Source organism: Myodes glareolus, chromosome 2 (genome assembly GCF_982192425.1).
Source record: "Myodes glareolus chromosome 2, mMyoGla1.1, whole genome shotgun sequence".
Taxonomy (NCBI): Eukaryota; Metazoa; Chordata; class Mammalia; order Rodentia; family Cricetidae; genus Myodes; species Myodes glareolus.
Window position 1 is genome coordinate 87949315 of NC_142027.1, and position 16087 is coordinate 87965401.

Genomic DNA, 16087 nt, shown 5'->3' on the forward strand with positions numbered 1-16087 from the left:
GAGTCTAAATACCCTCGTGACCCTCCCATCACCACTGTCGTCTCTGCTAAAGCTTGCATGGCGTGGCAATCGGCTCAGAGACAACTACGAGCTAGCCTGACACGTTAGAATTTGTCTCTTTAACGGTAGTTCCTTTTACTTTGGCGGAGACTCGGCGTCTCTCTTCCACCTCCTCACCAACCACAGAAATGAGGAAGGCTAGCGCTCCAGGGATAGGCTGAGTATTTAGCATGGCAGGGGCAGGGTAAGACTGAGACAGTTACTCAGAAACGCTGCAGATGAAAAGCCATAAACGTCCGGAGGAACAGGGTGGACGTCTGATAACTGTGGCTTGGTCGCCATGTTCTCACGTTTACAACTCGAGATTTATTCAGCTGTGGGTTTCTTTATTCAAATCCCATCCAGACTTTAATGGTGAGTGGGGTAGGGGAAGGGAAGGTCTTCAGATGCCACCCCTTTCCCTGAGAGAACTGGAGTGCCCTATTAGGTTGTTACTCTAAAAAGGGGAGTGGGCTGTCTCATGAATTATTCATGAGGGTGCCTAGAGCCTTCCAGTAACCCACAGTCAGGGTTACTCCTGCTGTTCCTTTCTATGGTGTAATGCTGCTGTACAAGGTCTAATTTACTAATGCATCTATACCCCTGTGTGTGTGTGTGTGTGTGTGTGTGTGTGTGTGTGTGTGTGTTTGGTGTACACTTACTACACCTGGCTTTCAGAATATAAAAAACCCTAAGGAACCCTGCAAACTCAATACCAGTTACAACATCCGCCAAAGCCTCTACTGAAAGCGCACGAATCGCAGCCTTACCTTGTCGTCTCTCCCTCGGGCTCTACAGTCCTTGTCCCTACTTGCAGGCTTGTCACTCTTGGATATTGGGTGTGCTCGGCCCATGAGTCCTCGGGCTCCGGCTCCCATGTCTTTCCTCAGAGGCCTCACTTCTCGGTTGGGACGTCTGATCTGAGGTGGAGCTCTGACAACAGAAAGACAGGAAAATAAGAACTAATCAGAGACAAGTAGTTCAAAGCCATCTTACTCAAGAAGTTGTCGCCGTTTTCCCTAATGTGTAATGATTTATACAAGATTAAATATAGGTGACAAATACGGGGCCATTACTCTGCCGAAAGTAACTATTAACCGCCAACAGCGGCAACACAGCCTGCATCCGCCTGTTAACACCACTGGAAAGGCCTCTTCATCCCCCATCAACTCCGGGAAGTGTGGAGCCCTATGAGCACCCCCTTCCATGATGAGGTACCACAGGGTCAACCTTGTGAAGATCTTGTGCAGGGATTCACAGATGCTATGAGTTCATGGAGACACGCCTTGCCTGGAAGTGAGCATTCCACAGTCCTCCCTTCCAGCTCTCGCATTCTTCCTACCCTTCGTCTGCAATGGACCCTGCAGGCTTGGGGTCTGAATTCACCTGCTCACCAGAGCTTCCTTCCTGGTATCATAGAGGCTAGCACAATAATAGCAAATTTGACAAGACAGGAAAATGGCTGAGGACCCATACACTCGGGGAAAACAGTGAAGTCTATGATGTTGCTGTGGTTTGATGTAAAATGACCTCCACGGGTTGCCGTCTCACTCGGTCTCTGGTTGGCAGTTCAGCTTTGGTAGGTTGTGGACCTTTAAGAAGTGAAGTGTGGCTGACGCAGTGGTTTGATGGGGTAGAGCCCAGCCCTGTGCCATCTCTCTTCTTGTTCAGCCAAACGAGCAACCTTGTACTTCTGCCTACCTCTCTCCCTCCCGCTGCCACGTTTTACTTTCATGACGAAGTGACATCACTGAGTCAAAATCAAGCCTTCCTCATCAGGATTCTGTCACAGCCGCAAGGAGAGCAGCCGCTACATACAGCATATTCACATTGCTGGGATCTGCTAGGACTGGGAACGGCTGCTAGAGCCTCACAGCTGTCTGTCGGGCTTATCGCACACCCATCTTCATCCTCAGAGTGTGGTCCAGCTGAGCAGCCATTTTTGGACACAGCTAGTGACAACACTGGCCCCAGGAGAAGACAGAGAGAAGGAAACAATAGTGTGACAGGGGCCACGGGAAAGGAACTAGGGAAGAGAGGTCACTGCAAAATGACCAGTGGACACTTTGGAAACTGGTTTTATCACATTATTGGTTCTAGGGCGTTCTTAGTCATTGAAACGTTCATGAAATAAAAACATGAAGAGACAGTGAAGAGTGAGAACTAATAACGGTCAATTGCTGTCTAGAGTACACAGGTCTGGGGCCGCGGGTCAGTAGTAGAATGCTTGCCCAGCATGCACCAAGATCTGGGTCCACCATCTAGCACAGAAGATAAAAGCTCAAACCTTTTAGTCTGTCAGTGCAGTGCTTCTGCCGTTGTTGGGATAGGGCAGGTTTGTTTTACTTAGGTTTCTGTTTTGAGGAAGGGATAGTGGTTGAGCGCAGTTCTGCTTTATGGATTTGTGTGTTTGTGCATGCCAAAATGTCTTTCCTGCCGCAGTCAAGGGCACAGGCAGAGAAAATGAGTTGAGACTATCTCTCCGCTTAGCAGACATCGAGTGTCTCCTGTTGCTGGCAGCTGTGCTTGCTATTTAAATGACTGTCGTCGTGGTCCAGCTTTTTAGACTCTACTCCAGCATGAGGCCTCTGCTCACCGTCCCCGAGGCTAGCCCTCACAGCTGTGCGCAGGCTCTCTGCAGCCGCCAGACTCACCCATGAGGTCTGGCCATGAATCCTGAGACAGTCCTGACCCTCAACTTGCTACTCAGCAGCAGCTCTCGCCCTACCACAGTCGACTCTGTGCACACATCTGGCTTGGTGGCTATGTCATTGGATTCCTACTAAGCTGGCTCACAGGCTGCCTTCCAGGGCTGCCCCCGAGCTCGTCCTGCCGCGCACTATTCAGACGGGCTCCCAGAGGGCCTGAATGAAGTGCTCAACAAGCTGGAGGTGGCCTTGGGGAAGGATGCATGTGCTCTCTGTCTTCAGTTCCGCCTCACTGCAGCTGGAGAGGACATGTGTAACCCACTCTGCCAGTGTCCCCGAGGACAGCCTTGACTCCGCTCTGGGCTTCTTTGTCCATTGCCGCACCACTGCACAATGTCATGCTTCACTGTGGGGCCCTGTGACAGCTTCTAGGCTGTGTGAGCAGCAAACTCATGAGGCTTCTTTGAAGAGTGGCGTCAGTGGGATGCACAGCACCGCTGCCCTCGGCCCTGCTGGTCAAACAGAGACTTACACTGTGCTCGCATACAGCTTTACAAATGCGGAGAGCAGCTAGCTAGTCATCAGAGCACAATGAATAAATACCAGCCGGCTATTCTGCCCTGGACTACCATTTAAGAGCGCCAGGAAGAGACAGATGTTCTAAAACACAATCTGGCAGCTCACCACTAACGGGACCTTCACTGTGAGACCCACTAAATACACATCAGCCAGGAGGAAAGTGAAGCAGAAAGATAAAGAGGGAACAGAGAGGTGTAAGCAGGGGTCTACACATTCCTTCAAGAAATGCTTCTGGAACACCTACACTGTGCCACACATTCTTCTTGGGGCTGGGGGTGCAGCACTGATCAAGTCCACGGCCCCAGTTCTTCAGGTCACATGATCTGGGGCCGTGAACAAGAAGCACGTGTGCAGTCTGGAAGCAGTAAGTACAAGTGGATAAAGTCTAAGGTTGGCCTCTCGGAGTCATGCAATAAAGACAGGTAAGGGTCAGTCACTGGAGTCAGGTGGAAGCTGCAAGCCTGGCCGCACGCCCCGCCGGGCCAGGCCGCTCTTCATATTCTCCACACAACTACTCGGCTTCATTCTCACAAGCACCACATGAGGCAACTGCCACACTGATTCAACTACCGAGGAGGAAAATGAGGCCAAAGCCGGCTACCTCCCTTGGGGCCACTGGGTGGCAGAGCTAAGAGGAAACACCCTCTCCCCAGAGCTGGCAGGTGGTCTGTGCAAAGGCAGTCGCCCTCCTAGAGCAGATGACGTTGCACGGCTAGGACCCACTCCTGCTTGTCAGCTCCCAAAGGGCACCAGTGCGGTCAAGGAGAACTGCATGGGGGGCACAGGATCTGGGGACTAGTGACGAACTAGGGAGAACGGCGGGGCCATGTAAAAGTCACAGACGCTAGAAGTGGGGAAAGAGTCCCAACAGAAATGGTAAGCAGTATCACAAAAGGGGAGGAGTGAGTCTAGAGGGAGCGGACGGCATTATCACACCTGTGGGCTGCTCATGGCAGTGAGTGCAGGGATGCGGGATTCCTAGTAACTAAGGAGAAGGGGAGAGGGTTACACTCTATAGCAGACAGCAGTTTGCCAGGAAAAGGACAGCAAGACAAAGATTTTTTAGCCCAAGTGTAAATGCGTTATGGTTTCGTTCTGACATGGCTATCTTGTCTTCACACCTCCATTTGTCTCTAAGAAAGTGCAGTGTCCACTTTCAGCTGCCTTTTCTAAAACACAGAAATACCAAGTTTAGGGGGCTGGAGCGATGGCTCAGTGAGTGGGTAAGAGAACTGCTGCTCTTGCAGAGGACCTGGGTTCAGTTCCCAGCACACGTGTGGCAGCTGGCAACCATCTGTCACACCAGTTCCAGGAGATCTGATGCCCTCTTCTGACCACCACAGGCAAGAGGCACGCATGTGGTACACAGACATACAAGTAGGCAAAGCGTTCACACACATAAAATAAATTGCAGTGATATTTCATTTGTATTTTAATAAGTAAGTTCAGAGAATAAAACAGTCGCACTGATCAGCCTTATAGACCAGGCAGTGGTGACACACACCTTTAATCCCACTAGCTACACTAGTTTACCATAGAAACTGGGTGGTAGTGATGCATGCCTTTAATCCCTGTACTAGAGAGGAATATAAACCGGGAGGAGACAGCTCTCACACACAGACTCAGTCTGAGATTGCTGGAGGCAGGATCACCATTTCAGACTGAGGTAGAGATAAGAGCCAGTGGCTGGCTGTTTTACTTTTCTGACCTTCAGATTAAACCCCCATATCTGTCTCTACAATAAATCTTAAAAATATATTTTAGGCAGTCACTGTGGTAAATACCTAGAATTCCAAAATTCAAAATTCAATTATTTTGTAGCAAGAGACAGATGTTTCCTACAGAACACTTATATATATAAGAGGAAAAATGAAACTCTAAAAATCAAGAAGAAAGCCCAACAGAATGCCCTCCCCCTTAGGACACCTGACCCCTCAGCTTCACACAGCCTTCCTCAGCGCTCCCTTCCTGTGAAGTGACCACAGTACCCGTGGGAGGGAACCCTTACTCCACACCTGGCAGCTCCTACCACTGAGCTTTCTGTCCCCACTGCTGCACCAGTGCCACTGCTCCCGAGACCTGAAGGACACTGGCCCCGCAGCAGTGCTTCTCAGCCAAGCATGTCCGTCTGCACAAGCAGGCCGCCCTCTGCCCTCTGCCCTCTGCCCTCTGCCACTAACTCACGGAGACTCTAGGGCTTCCCCCAACCGCCACTCAACGCTGCTCCCTGACAGTGGGACATCCACTGTCTCTATCCTGACCCCGGTCTGTCACTCTCTGCTGGTCTACTCTGACTGTGCAGCAGTGGGACAAGCTGAAGTCTCAGGCCTGGAAAACCGAGCCAGACAGGCCACGAGCTTGAGATCAGTCCAGGCTCCAGAGCAGATCATGCTTTGGCTATCCAAGTAACATTTTCGGATATGTGTTTTTGAAGCTGTGCACTGAGCCACGGGTGAGCTCCTGCTGGTAAATTCCATCTGATTCCCAGCCCGTGTCCTGTAGTGGCTATGGTCAGGGGAGGTTGTGAAGACTAAATTCTAAGCCAGGTAAAGAACTCAGTAAATGCCATTTATTACAGAGACAAATCACCCTACTACCTACATTCTCCTCACAATCTGAGATCAGAGGCTGTCCCATATTCCAGCCGATAATGTAACTCCAGAATGTTAAGGAAATGGGGGCAATCCCAGGCTGGGCCCAGTGTTAGGCAATAACCTACTTCATCATATGAAGAACAACCTTAAATTGTCTGTGTTCACCTTGGCTGACTCTCGGGTAACTGCCATTCTTCTCCCACGGTCTGTTCTTCCCTCTAGCTCCTAGTCAACAGCCTGGCCTGGACTCTCGATTATGGAGTCCATTTGCTCTCATTCTGCCCGTCACATCAGTCACTAACTTTAGTCCATTTTACCCAGCATGCTCTACACCCACCTACAAGACCAAATGCTTCCAGGGCAGGAGCCATACCCGCTGCATATTCTATATGGTGTGCACAGGGCCTGGTGCAGCCCCGCTGCAGATGCCAGCCTCCCTGAGGCCAGGCTCTGAGAGTTAGCTGTCGCTACTATACTGCCTGCAGGCCAAAGATAAATGCCTGGCATACAAGGGACATTTACAAAGCTCGTGGCAGATGGCTCCTGCAGCCCTCTTCTTCCCGAGGTTTGATGCAGGGCTACAGAGCGGGCTCACTGTGATGCACACCTCACATTGGGCGAGCTTGGAGGATAACCGGATCGGCGCTACAGCAAACCTTCTCTTCCACCCCCTATGCCAGGAAAACAACTGAGTCAGAGCAGAGGTGAAGGACTTGCCAACAGGAAACAGCAGTTTCCTCTCAGTTCTTGACTGAGCCTTAACGGAGCCTTTCCATTATTAACTGGGCTTTTTCTTTCCTTTTGTTTTGAATTACTTAAGCTAGCAGGGAACCCAGGGGAACGTGCTAACAGCCTTGACATTAAATCTGTAAGAACTTGGGCAGGGACTTAAAGAAAACTAGTCTCCTAAGTGTACATGGAGACATATTGTGCTGTCTCCCCAAGATCGTGTGTGCGCGCGCACACACACACACACACACACACACACACGCACACACAAAATGACCTAAACAGAACAAACTGACTCAGTAACTTCAGATTCATATATATATATATATATGAATACATATGAATATTCATATATACATACATATATATATATATATATATACACACACACACAATGTCATTTGCCCTTCCTCTACAAGGCATGGCTGGTTAAAATCTACCACATGGACATATAATCTGTATATCCATCATAAACAACACCAATAGATACTCAAAAATTAAAAATAGGGGCCGGCAAGATGGCTCAGCTGTTAAGAACACTGGCAGCTATTGTAGAGGACCTGGGTTTGAGTCCCAGTATTCACATGTGGCTCACAATTGTCTTTAACTCTAGTTCCAGAGAATCCAGCGCCCTCTTCTGACTTCTGTGGGCACTGCACATATGTGATCAAGGGGAGTAGCAGACCCAGAAGCAAGATGAGTAATTCTTGAATCTCCGGCTTTTGAAAATGCAAACTTAGAATGCAAAAAGATAATTGGGCCTTTAAGGTTTAGATCAGCACCTATAGATGAATGGATTCTGCGTATAATGAATGTTGAGACATTTGACTACAATGCTGAATCTTGGGTAGGAGAAGCAATTTCCAAAGTAATGAGGAGACATCAAATTGCCAAATGTTTTAATTGTGGTGAAATAGGGCAGCTGCAAGCACCGCTGTGCCAGGGATTTTACAAAAAAAATGCTTAGACAACTGCAAGCCTGTCTGGGCCGTGGAAGGACCAAATTGTTCACCCAGTGGTTGTGGAGTTTAAACCCACGTGGGCGCCTGGTGTCGCGGGGAACCCGCCAGGTGAAGCCGTAAACAGACGCTTAAAAGAAATCCCACACGAGCTCAGAATTGAGAAATAGATAGTTATTTACTTGGGGGTAAACTCACAAATCAGAATCCTCTGCTTGACCAGTTGAATCCGACAATCCAAAACAAGCAGCCGGCAGAAAGGAGGAAGGAAAAAAGGGACGGATGCAGATTTTGTATCTGCGTATATAGTATAAGAGGCCACGCCCCCAAGAGGCCACGCCCCAAGAGGCGGGTACTTACAAGCTGCAGGTCTTCCTACAGCACAAAACATCTACACACATACACTAGAAATAAAAATTTTAAAAATTAAAACTAGAACGACTGTATGACCAAAGAGTCCCACTGTGAGTCTATATCTAATAAAACTGGATGGGGCATTGACGGGGCGTGAAGTCCTGTGTCTGCCTCAACCCTGCTCACAGCAGCAGGACACGTGCACAGCTCAGAGGGATGGTAAGGAAATGTGCTGAGAAGAAGGTGGACTGTTATCCAGCTTTAACAAAGAGAGGACTGAGGAGGAGGAGGAGGAGTGGACAGGGGAGATAGACGGGAGGTGGGGGGAAAGAAGAGAAAGGGGGACAGGAAACAGTCATTGGTATGTAAAACAAATGAAAAAAATTTAATTTAAAAAAAAGAGCTTTTTTTATTTACAAAAACATAGATGAACTTAGAGGACGTTGTGCAGAAAGACAAATGTGGAATCTCATGCACATCTGCCATCTAAAACAGTCAGATCACAGAACTGGGGAAGAGAACGGCGGCTCCCAGAGGCTAAAGGACAGGGAGATGGTTTCTCAGCCCAGTAGGTGCCACTTAACAGAATGTCTAAGGCTGGATAATGCAGAATGAGCGGACATGGCTTTCTTCATAGCTCGGCGCTGAGAAGGCTAGGTCTGAGCGGCCCACACCGGCAAGGACATTCGGGTGGCAAGGCTCCATAACGGAAGGTACAGCAGAAGTGGCTATGCCAGGAGGACACTCCACCTTCACCCCGGGGCCACACCCTCAGGACCCAATCCCTCCTCAGAGATCCAGCCTCCCACCACTGCTGCCCCGGGGAATACGCTGCCAACACACGAGCTCTGGCAGACGCCCAGAGCTCAGCACAGCTGACACTGTCAGGAGCCGAGCTCCAGTCACACGAGAATCAATTCTGGACAGTTAGCACGTATGAAGGTGACCAGGACAGTTAGCACGTATGAAGGTGACCAGGACAGTTAGCACGTATGAAGGTGACCAGGACAGTTAGCATGTATGGAGGTGACCACAGCTAGCCGTCTCTGTTACATACTTGAATTCTGCTAAGGCAGAACCTGTGTTCTCACTACAAAAAGGAAAAAAAGGGCAAATTATGTGAGGTGAGGTGAGTTTAAATATAGTCAATATTTCACAATGTAATCCAATCATTATAGCTTAAATACAAATTCTGCTTCAGGAAGGCTGGGAGAAAGATCTGCCATATTCACTTTTTAAGATGAGTAGAGAATCTTTAAGGGCTAGAGCAGTGGGGCTGAGGGCAGCATCTGCTATGTAAGCAAGAGGACCTGAGTCTGAATCCCACGCTCCGCGCATGCCTGCGACTGTAGTCATGCAGTAACAGAGGCAGGAGCATCACTGGGGCTCACGGCCTCCAGCCCAGCTCCAGCTTCAGTGAAAGACCTTGTCTCAGCGGAGTAAGGCAAAGTGAGGGAGCAGTGTCCTTGTCTCAGCTCTATACCTGCACTCACACAGACATGGGCACACACACTCACACACTCACACATACACACATTCTCGTACACACACATGGACATACGCATGCACATTCACTCACACACACGGACATATACACAAAAAGAAATAAGATGTATTTTACTGACTATATCAGTCCTAGCTACAGACAACCTTAGTCTAAGGCCTCACAAGAAGAGGAAACCTTGTTAAAGAAGATGTACTCACTAAGCCTAGATGTAAAATATTATCGGAATCATTTTACTAATATAAGAAACCTACTTACAAAGGACATAATCTGAAGGCTTCTTTTTTTTAGAGTTTAACTCTACCATTGCTTTGACCCTACTTTCACAACTCAATTTTCTCAGATTTAAGGCAATGCATCTAATTTATTCAAAAGACTGCTTTGATTTATCTAAGCAGCTACCGGTGAGTTAAAACATGATCATGATTAAACTCAGCACATCCATGACACATAAAGTCTAACTGCAGAAAACATGGCAAATCCACTGACAGAAGCTGCGTGTGCGCACGACTGTGACGCGTAACTGGAAGGCCAAGAGGACATTCTGGACGGCGGTTCCGTGAACTGAGCCAGACCCAAGTCAGACAGGCTGGCCAGATTAGCAGCCAAGGCCAAGCTCGTCAACTACTCTCTGAAAGGCTTTGTAGGAAAACAGTAAATTATATTTCTCTATTGACTAAAATAATTATTTCAGTGTGGTGCTCCCACAGGGACATGTTTTAATTACATTTAAATTATTAATTTTTATTTCAGTAAGCATTTTCAATTTCTTCATTCTAGCACTACTATAAGAATTTAATAAGCAAACATTAGGACACAGACTATATATCAAACTGTAGCCACAAATGCCACTGGATGTGTGTGCTGAAATCACAGAGCAAAATGGATGCAAATAAGACCACTGGCACTGGGAAGGTCTGGGTTCAAATCCCGACTCCGGGAAAAATAACAAGCTTAGCGTCACTATCATTGACTGGACATCAGGGTCTCAGCATTAACTGAGCATGCTCGAACAGTCCGCACGTGGTGGGGTCGCTGGAGGACTTAATCAGAGACCACTTAGAGACAGAAAGTGGCCAGTGCTAACTTAGTGGACCCAGTTCCCTGAAAATGAACACCAACTTCATGGGTCAACAGTGAAAGCCCAGCATGTTCTCTGCCGGCGTTATCCAGAAACTAAAGATTTATGTAGAATTTTCAAGGAGAAAATATAATTACTTGAGGTTTTTCTGAATGAGATCATTGTTAATTACGTCATTCTTTTATTATTTATCTCAAAGAATACAGTAGCTCTTTTTTCCAAAGCTGACGTTGATTTAACTTATACCTCTTGGTCATCACTGAGTTCTCTTATTTGATCCCGCGAGGGAGAGACTCCGCTACAGAAGAGGCTGAAATCCATGTTCTGAGTTCAAATAACTATGGCGCCAGAGCAGGTGGGCATCGGTCACGCCGCTCAGACCCAGGTGGGGATGGCAGCTGTCCTTGTAAAGAACCTAGTCAGGCAGCCGCCATCTCCAGGTGGAGCTTCTGCTTCATGACTTGGAGAAGAAACACAAGGTTTATAGTAGTAAAACAGCACTCCATTCGAGCTTCCCACGGCCTTTAACTGAGAGCACACGATGACCTGGTCATCCTTGCGCACGTTCAATGCACCAGGCTGAGTTGGTTCAGTAACGCATGCGTGCGCATCACTAAAGCATTCTCCACGGCGGCAGGCCGCTGTCGCTTGTTTACAGGCAGAGCCTGTTCCTGGAGTCTTAAACTATGACCTGCATTAGTACTTAGGAATCAAACATTCCTCACACTCAACCTCCAACACACGCCCCCCCCCCCCCATACAACCTCTTGAGTTGTCCCATGTTTTCCTGTGGTCACTGACAGGTGTGATAAAGGTCTGAATGTGAAATGTCCCCACGGGTTCATGTGTTATACACTGGGTCCCAGGGACAGGGCCATGTGCACCCTTCACCAGTAGGGCCAGCATGTACTGTGATCTTAAAGTTTGTACTGTGATCTTGCTTCCGGCGCCTTTGCCGCCCCTCTGCTTCCAGTCTCTAGGCAAGCAGAGGACTCCTCCACCAGGGCTTCCTCCACACAGGCCTTCTGCCCACAGCACAGCACCCAGGGGCCTTGGACTCCAGCCTGAAGCCCTGAACACTGAGCCTTTCTTCATTGTTCCCATCAGGTGTTTGTACTGACACAAAAGCAATACAACGTGGCAACGAGAGTCTCTCTCCCAGGTGGCAGGCATGCTCAGATTGCCGTGTTCATATCCACTGTCTCTAATCCGCAGAGAACCAGAAGCACACACCACGAACAAGGGCTATACGTGGAGGAACTGCTTTAAGACTCTGTTTTCCTTTATGTGTGCACATGCCATGGAGGCCAGAAGATCCCCTAGAGATGCAGTTTAGAGGTGCTGTGAGCCGCCCAGTGTGGGTGTTGGGCACCCAGCCTGGGTCCTCTGCAAGACAGCACACACTGAGCCATCTCTCCAGCACCCACATAGGAAAAAAAATTCTTTAATTTAGTCTGGAGAAAGTCTGCTTTGTGTTTATCTTTTACTTTCATCATTTTAAAAAATAGGATTGAAAATAAGTATAGACACAAATGCAGTCTAAGTTATAGGCGTGTCAGAAGGACAAACAGCAGGAGAAAGCTAGTTAGGAGCCGGTAATGAGTGACAGCTTCCAGGTTGGCGACATCAATGGGGGAATGTTAGCCACAGTTTTATCATTCAAGTCACAAATGTTAGAGTTGCCTCCTGAAATTAATGAAGGTGACCTAACAATTCAGAACATGCACTCTAAAATATCAGTTTACTAGTAACTCTTAGCTTTAAGCCAGAAGTAGATTTTGGAATTAATGACTTCCAGGAAAAAGTGAAGCATTCCATTAACTGCATGTACAGGGACAATGTGATGTTCTGACAGATGACCGTCCCTTCCTTCCTTCCTTCCTTTTTTTCTTCCTTCCTTCCTTCCTTCCTTCCTTCCTTCCTTCCTTCCTTCCTTCCTTTTCTTTCCTCCTTTCTTTACAGTATTTACTCTGGAGTTTCCCAGAGAACAATCATGACTCCTCAAATGGTGCTCTGAGGGGTGAGGGCTATCTAAGCCAGAAATGCATCATTGTCCTGAAAAAGGAATTCTCATCTAGTGCCTGCCTTTACTAGGGAAATCACAAACACCCGGAACTCAGTAGCAGAAATTCCATTAGAATTTAGGTGGTTGAGATGGTGCTGAATGCAATCCTGTCACTTGGGAGATTAATTCAAAAGATTCACAGATAGAGGCCAGCCTGGGCTACATGACAAGTACTAGGACAGCCTGGTCTACATAGCAAGGCCCTGTCTTAAAACAAAACAACAAAATATTAACCATTTTTCACAATCCTTTAAATGTATTGGAAAACTTCAAGAGAGCAGTTGTTGAACAGATGACCCCAGCTACTGGCGAAAGGAAGCTGTTTCCTCCAGAACACCACTCTGCCCACAGAACCACTGCACAGAAGAGACAGAAGGGAAGCCCAAAGACCTGATCTCAGATCCCCGGCTAACCTAACTCACACATCCAGCTCCCCCAGGGCTCAGTCTCCTAACTCGTAAATGTAATGGAGTTCCTCAGAGAGTGTTGAACTCCTACCATGAGCAAGCCTCCGTGTTAGCAAAGGACATTTGCTGTGTGGTTTTAAGCAAACACAGTCTTGGCCCTTGCCTTCCATCACTTGCTCTCTAATCCTGAGGAGACAAGCAAATACAACATGACACCTGCAAGCCCATGCTGCAGCCAGTTGACAGGGCCCTGAGGACGATGAGCAGCTTAGAGGTGTGAATTACTGGGTTCCTTGGAGAGAGAACCCAGCACAGACAGCAAACAGGAGACAGGAGGAGGAGAGCAATCAGATGGAGAGGTCAGAGAAGCAAAACAAAACTTTTATTGGGAACAAAAGTCTGCCATGCCACCCTGAGGAGTCTGACCTTTAAGCAATGATAGGCCACTAAAAATTACAGGTGTCCCATCCACAATAAGACTCTGGCAGCCAAACCAGATGAATCCAGTCTCCCCATGCTCACTGGAAGCGGTCAATCCTCTCAAACGAACACCAAGGTGTGGTCGCTAATCTAAAAGCCGTCTCTTAACTGCTAAGCTGTCAGGCACCTGTTACAGTGACAACCGTAAGGCCATGGAAAGCAAAGGCATGGCACGGATTTGCCTCTTCTTTTACCAACACAAACTCTGGACCCCTACAAGGAACAAACATGATAAGCATATTCAGTCTATAAGCCCCCAAAATGCTTCTGCAAAACTGTTCAAATAAAGCTTGCTCTGAGCATGGTTATCTAGAAGCTCCTATTGACCGAGTCTCACTTACCTGTGTTCTGCAGGGACAGGGGGTGGCCAAACTGCCGGATCTCTAAATGGCTCATCTTGACAAGACACAGGGAAGTCTGGGGGCTTGTCGACTTTAAAGCTTTCTAGCGTGCTGACAATGCTCTTAACTTGTTCGTATTCTTCCAACAGTTCCTGCCGGACCTGGAGAAAGGAGCCGTTACATTAGAAGCCGTTCAAAGTTCACATGAAGTGCAAATAAATTGCTGCAGAGGGTAAACTTTCTTAGCGTTAGTCAAAATGTCCAAATGAGTCACAGATGCGTTATAAACAGCTATTCAGAGTGACGGGCGCAGAACACAGGGAGAGCGGAGGCTGCACTGCACACCCCTTCACAAAGGGAAGACTGTGTCTAATAAAGAGTGTGCTGGTTATTAATATAACTTAAAGCAAGCATTTGCATCAGGAACAAGTTATTCACCCTGTACACTGAAGATACTATGCTAAATCTTTCAATATTCTTAGAGATTAAAATAAAATTAGTCAAAATCGTCACCCCCATCCCCCATCGCCACTGTCACCAAGCATGAAATGCTTGCCTCGAGGGACTGCTAAGGACCACACAGCACCCACCCTTATTTATGATCCCCTTCACCTCAGCCTCTTTTGGCCTTCACCTCTTCTGAGTCCTGGATAAAGTTTATCTTAAGTCAAGACTTTCCCTACATTTGAAAAACATAACTGAGTACCTACACGTGGAAAGTCCTGTCTTCAAACTTGGCACCCACGCTAACTCTCAAGAGCAAACAACGACTGGAAAAGTTGTACCTATAAACTCCTTTTTAACAATTAGAGCAATTTTTAACCAGAAAGCACACTTAACTCCAAAGCAGAGCAGAAACAATTTCCCTGGAAGAGTATACTGCAAAGAGCCCCGAGGAGCTGCAGAACAATGGCCTCCCCCAGTGAGAGCGGACCGCCAGCGCGTGTGGCCATAAGACACAATATACAGGACATTACATGCCAGACCCGTGTAAAGTGCGCACAGGGATCTCTCCAGAGAAACACTCCCCACCACAAAACACAAGCACTGCCTGGGAGAGGCAAGAAAACCTGAGACCCAAGAATTTCAGCCCAAGTTACAGCTAATGCGATGTTCTTACTCAATGCAACTGGTGACTCTTCTGTTGGAAAACAAGCCCATTTTCCCTCAAAACTTAGGGAGCACTAACTTCTGACCGGCAGAGAAATGAGGGGCGGCTCTGGAAACACACCAAAGGAAATGGAAACTTCAAAGTGCTGTCAGACTTTGTACTTTTAATTTTAAAAGGATTTTAAGTTACAACAGTAGTTGGGGAAATTATAATTCAAGTTTGCATTAACTGTACTATTATATAATCAAGTTGTACAGTCAAAAAGACAGAAACGATGTTAATGTCTTGATTAGATTACCAACTCATTTGTGTTTGTAAGGGCACTTTCAAGGAAAACTTTTATGAAATAGGTCAAAACTACAAACAAAAAAAAATGAAAGGATAGACAGCAAGAAGAAACACCTAATTCTAAAAATTTGCTGGCAGATACAATTGAGCACAAACATTTTCGAAATTAAGAAAACCTTCAGCTACAATTATGTGTCCTCAAAGATTAAAATGCATGGTCAGAAATACAAAGACTACTGAGTAGACAGTCGATCAGAACCTCACATAGAATTAAATGTGAGATGTAGTTCAGTATTCAGACCAATAACAGAATGTGTGAATTCTCTGGTAATTTCCCAACTCTGCTGCAAGTTAACAGACCACAGCCGCCATGGCGCACGGAACAGTTGCGCCATCCTACCTGATGCCACTTCCCTTTGACAGCCGGGTCTCTCACTGACTGGCAGTGTCTCTGGATCTGCTGGATCACCCCCTGGTAGTACACCATCGAAGAGTCGTAATTTCCCAGAAGCGCGTACTCTCGCCCTTTCTTGGCATTGTCACAGATCTCTGCCAAATTCATCTTCCTTCAGATACCTGAACAATAAAATGCAATGCGTTTTTTAAGATTTTAAAACAGGTATCAATTTTGTAACATGTGCATCAAACTGGTTCAGAGTCAAACACTACATTTCCAGTTCTCTAAGTACACAGGAGGTCACAGAACATCCAGGGGATAACAGGGAACGCCACCGAGGTGACAGACAACTGGTTGACTTACGAGGAGATGAGGACCTGCGTGCTGCTCCTAGCTCATTTCTAACTGCCACCACCACAGTCCCATATAGCCACGAGATTCTCTTCTGCCCACTATCTCTTTATAATGTCGAAAGACGTATGTGAATACTATGAAGTCACTTAACTTTTGC

The 16087-nt window shown here is 47.3% G+C and overlaps 1 protein-coding gene across 4 annotated transcripts in view; it reads right to left on the reverse strand.

Annotated features, from left to right (window-relative positions):
- Katnal1 (katanin catalytic subunit A1 like 1) overlaps positions 1 to 16087 on the reverse strand; it is a 60867-nt gene that overhangs the window by 38030 nt on the left and 6750 nt on the right. For all 4 annotated transcript variants that reach the window (XM_048418768.3, XM_048418782.3, XM_048418773.3 and 1 more), the window contains exons 2-4: positions 15580 to 15755; positions 13781 to 13941; positions 810 to 972 (exon numbers count right to left, since the gene is read on the reverse strand). In XM_048418768.3, the coding sequence (XP_048274725.1) occupies positions 810 to 972; positions 13781 to 13941; positions 15580 to 15741 (486 nt within the window). In that variant the 5' untranslated portion in view covers positions 15742 to 15755. The remainder of the gene's footprint in view (positions 1 to 809; positions 973 to 13780; positions 13942 to 15579; positions 15756 to 16087) is intronic.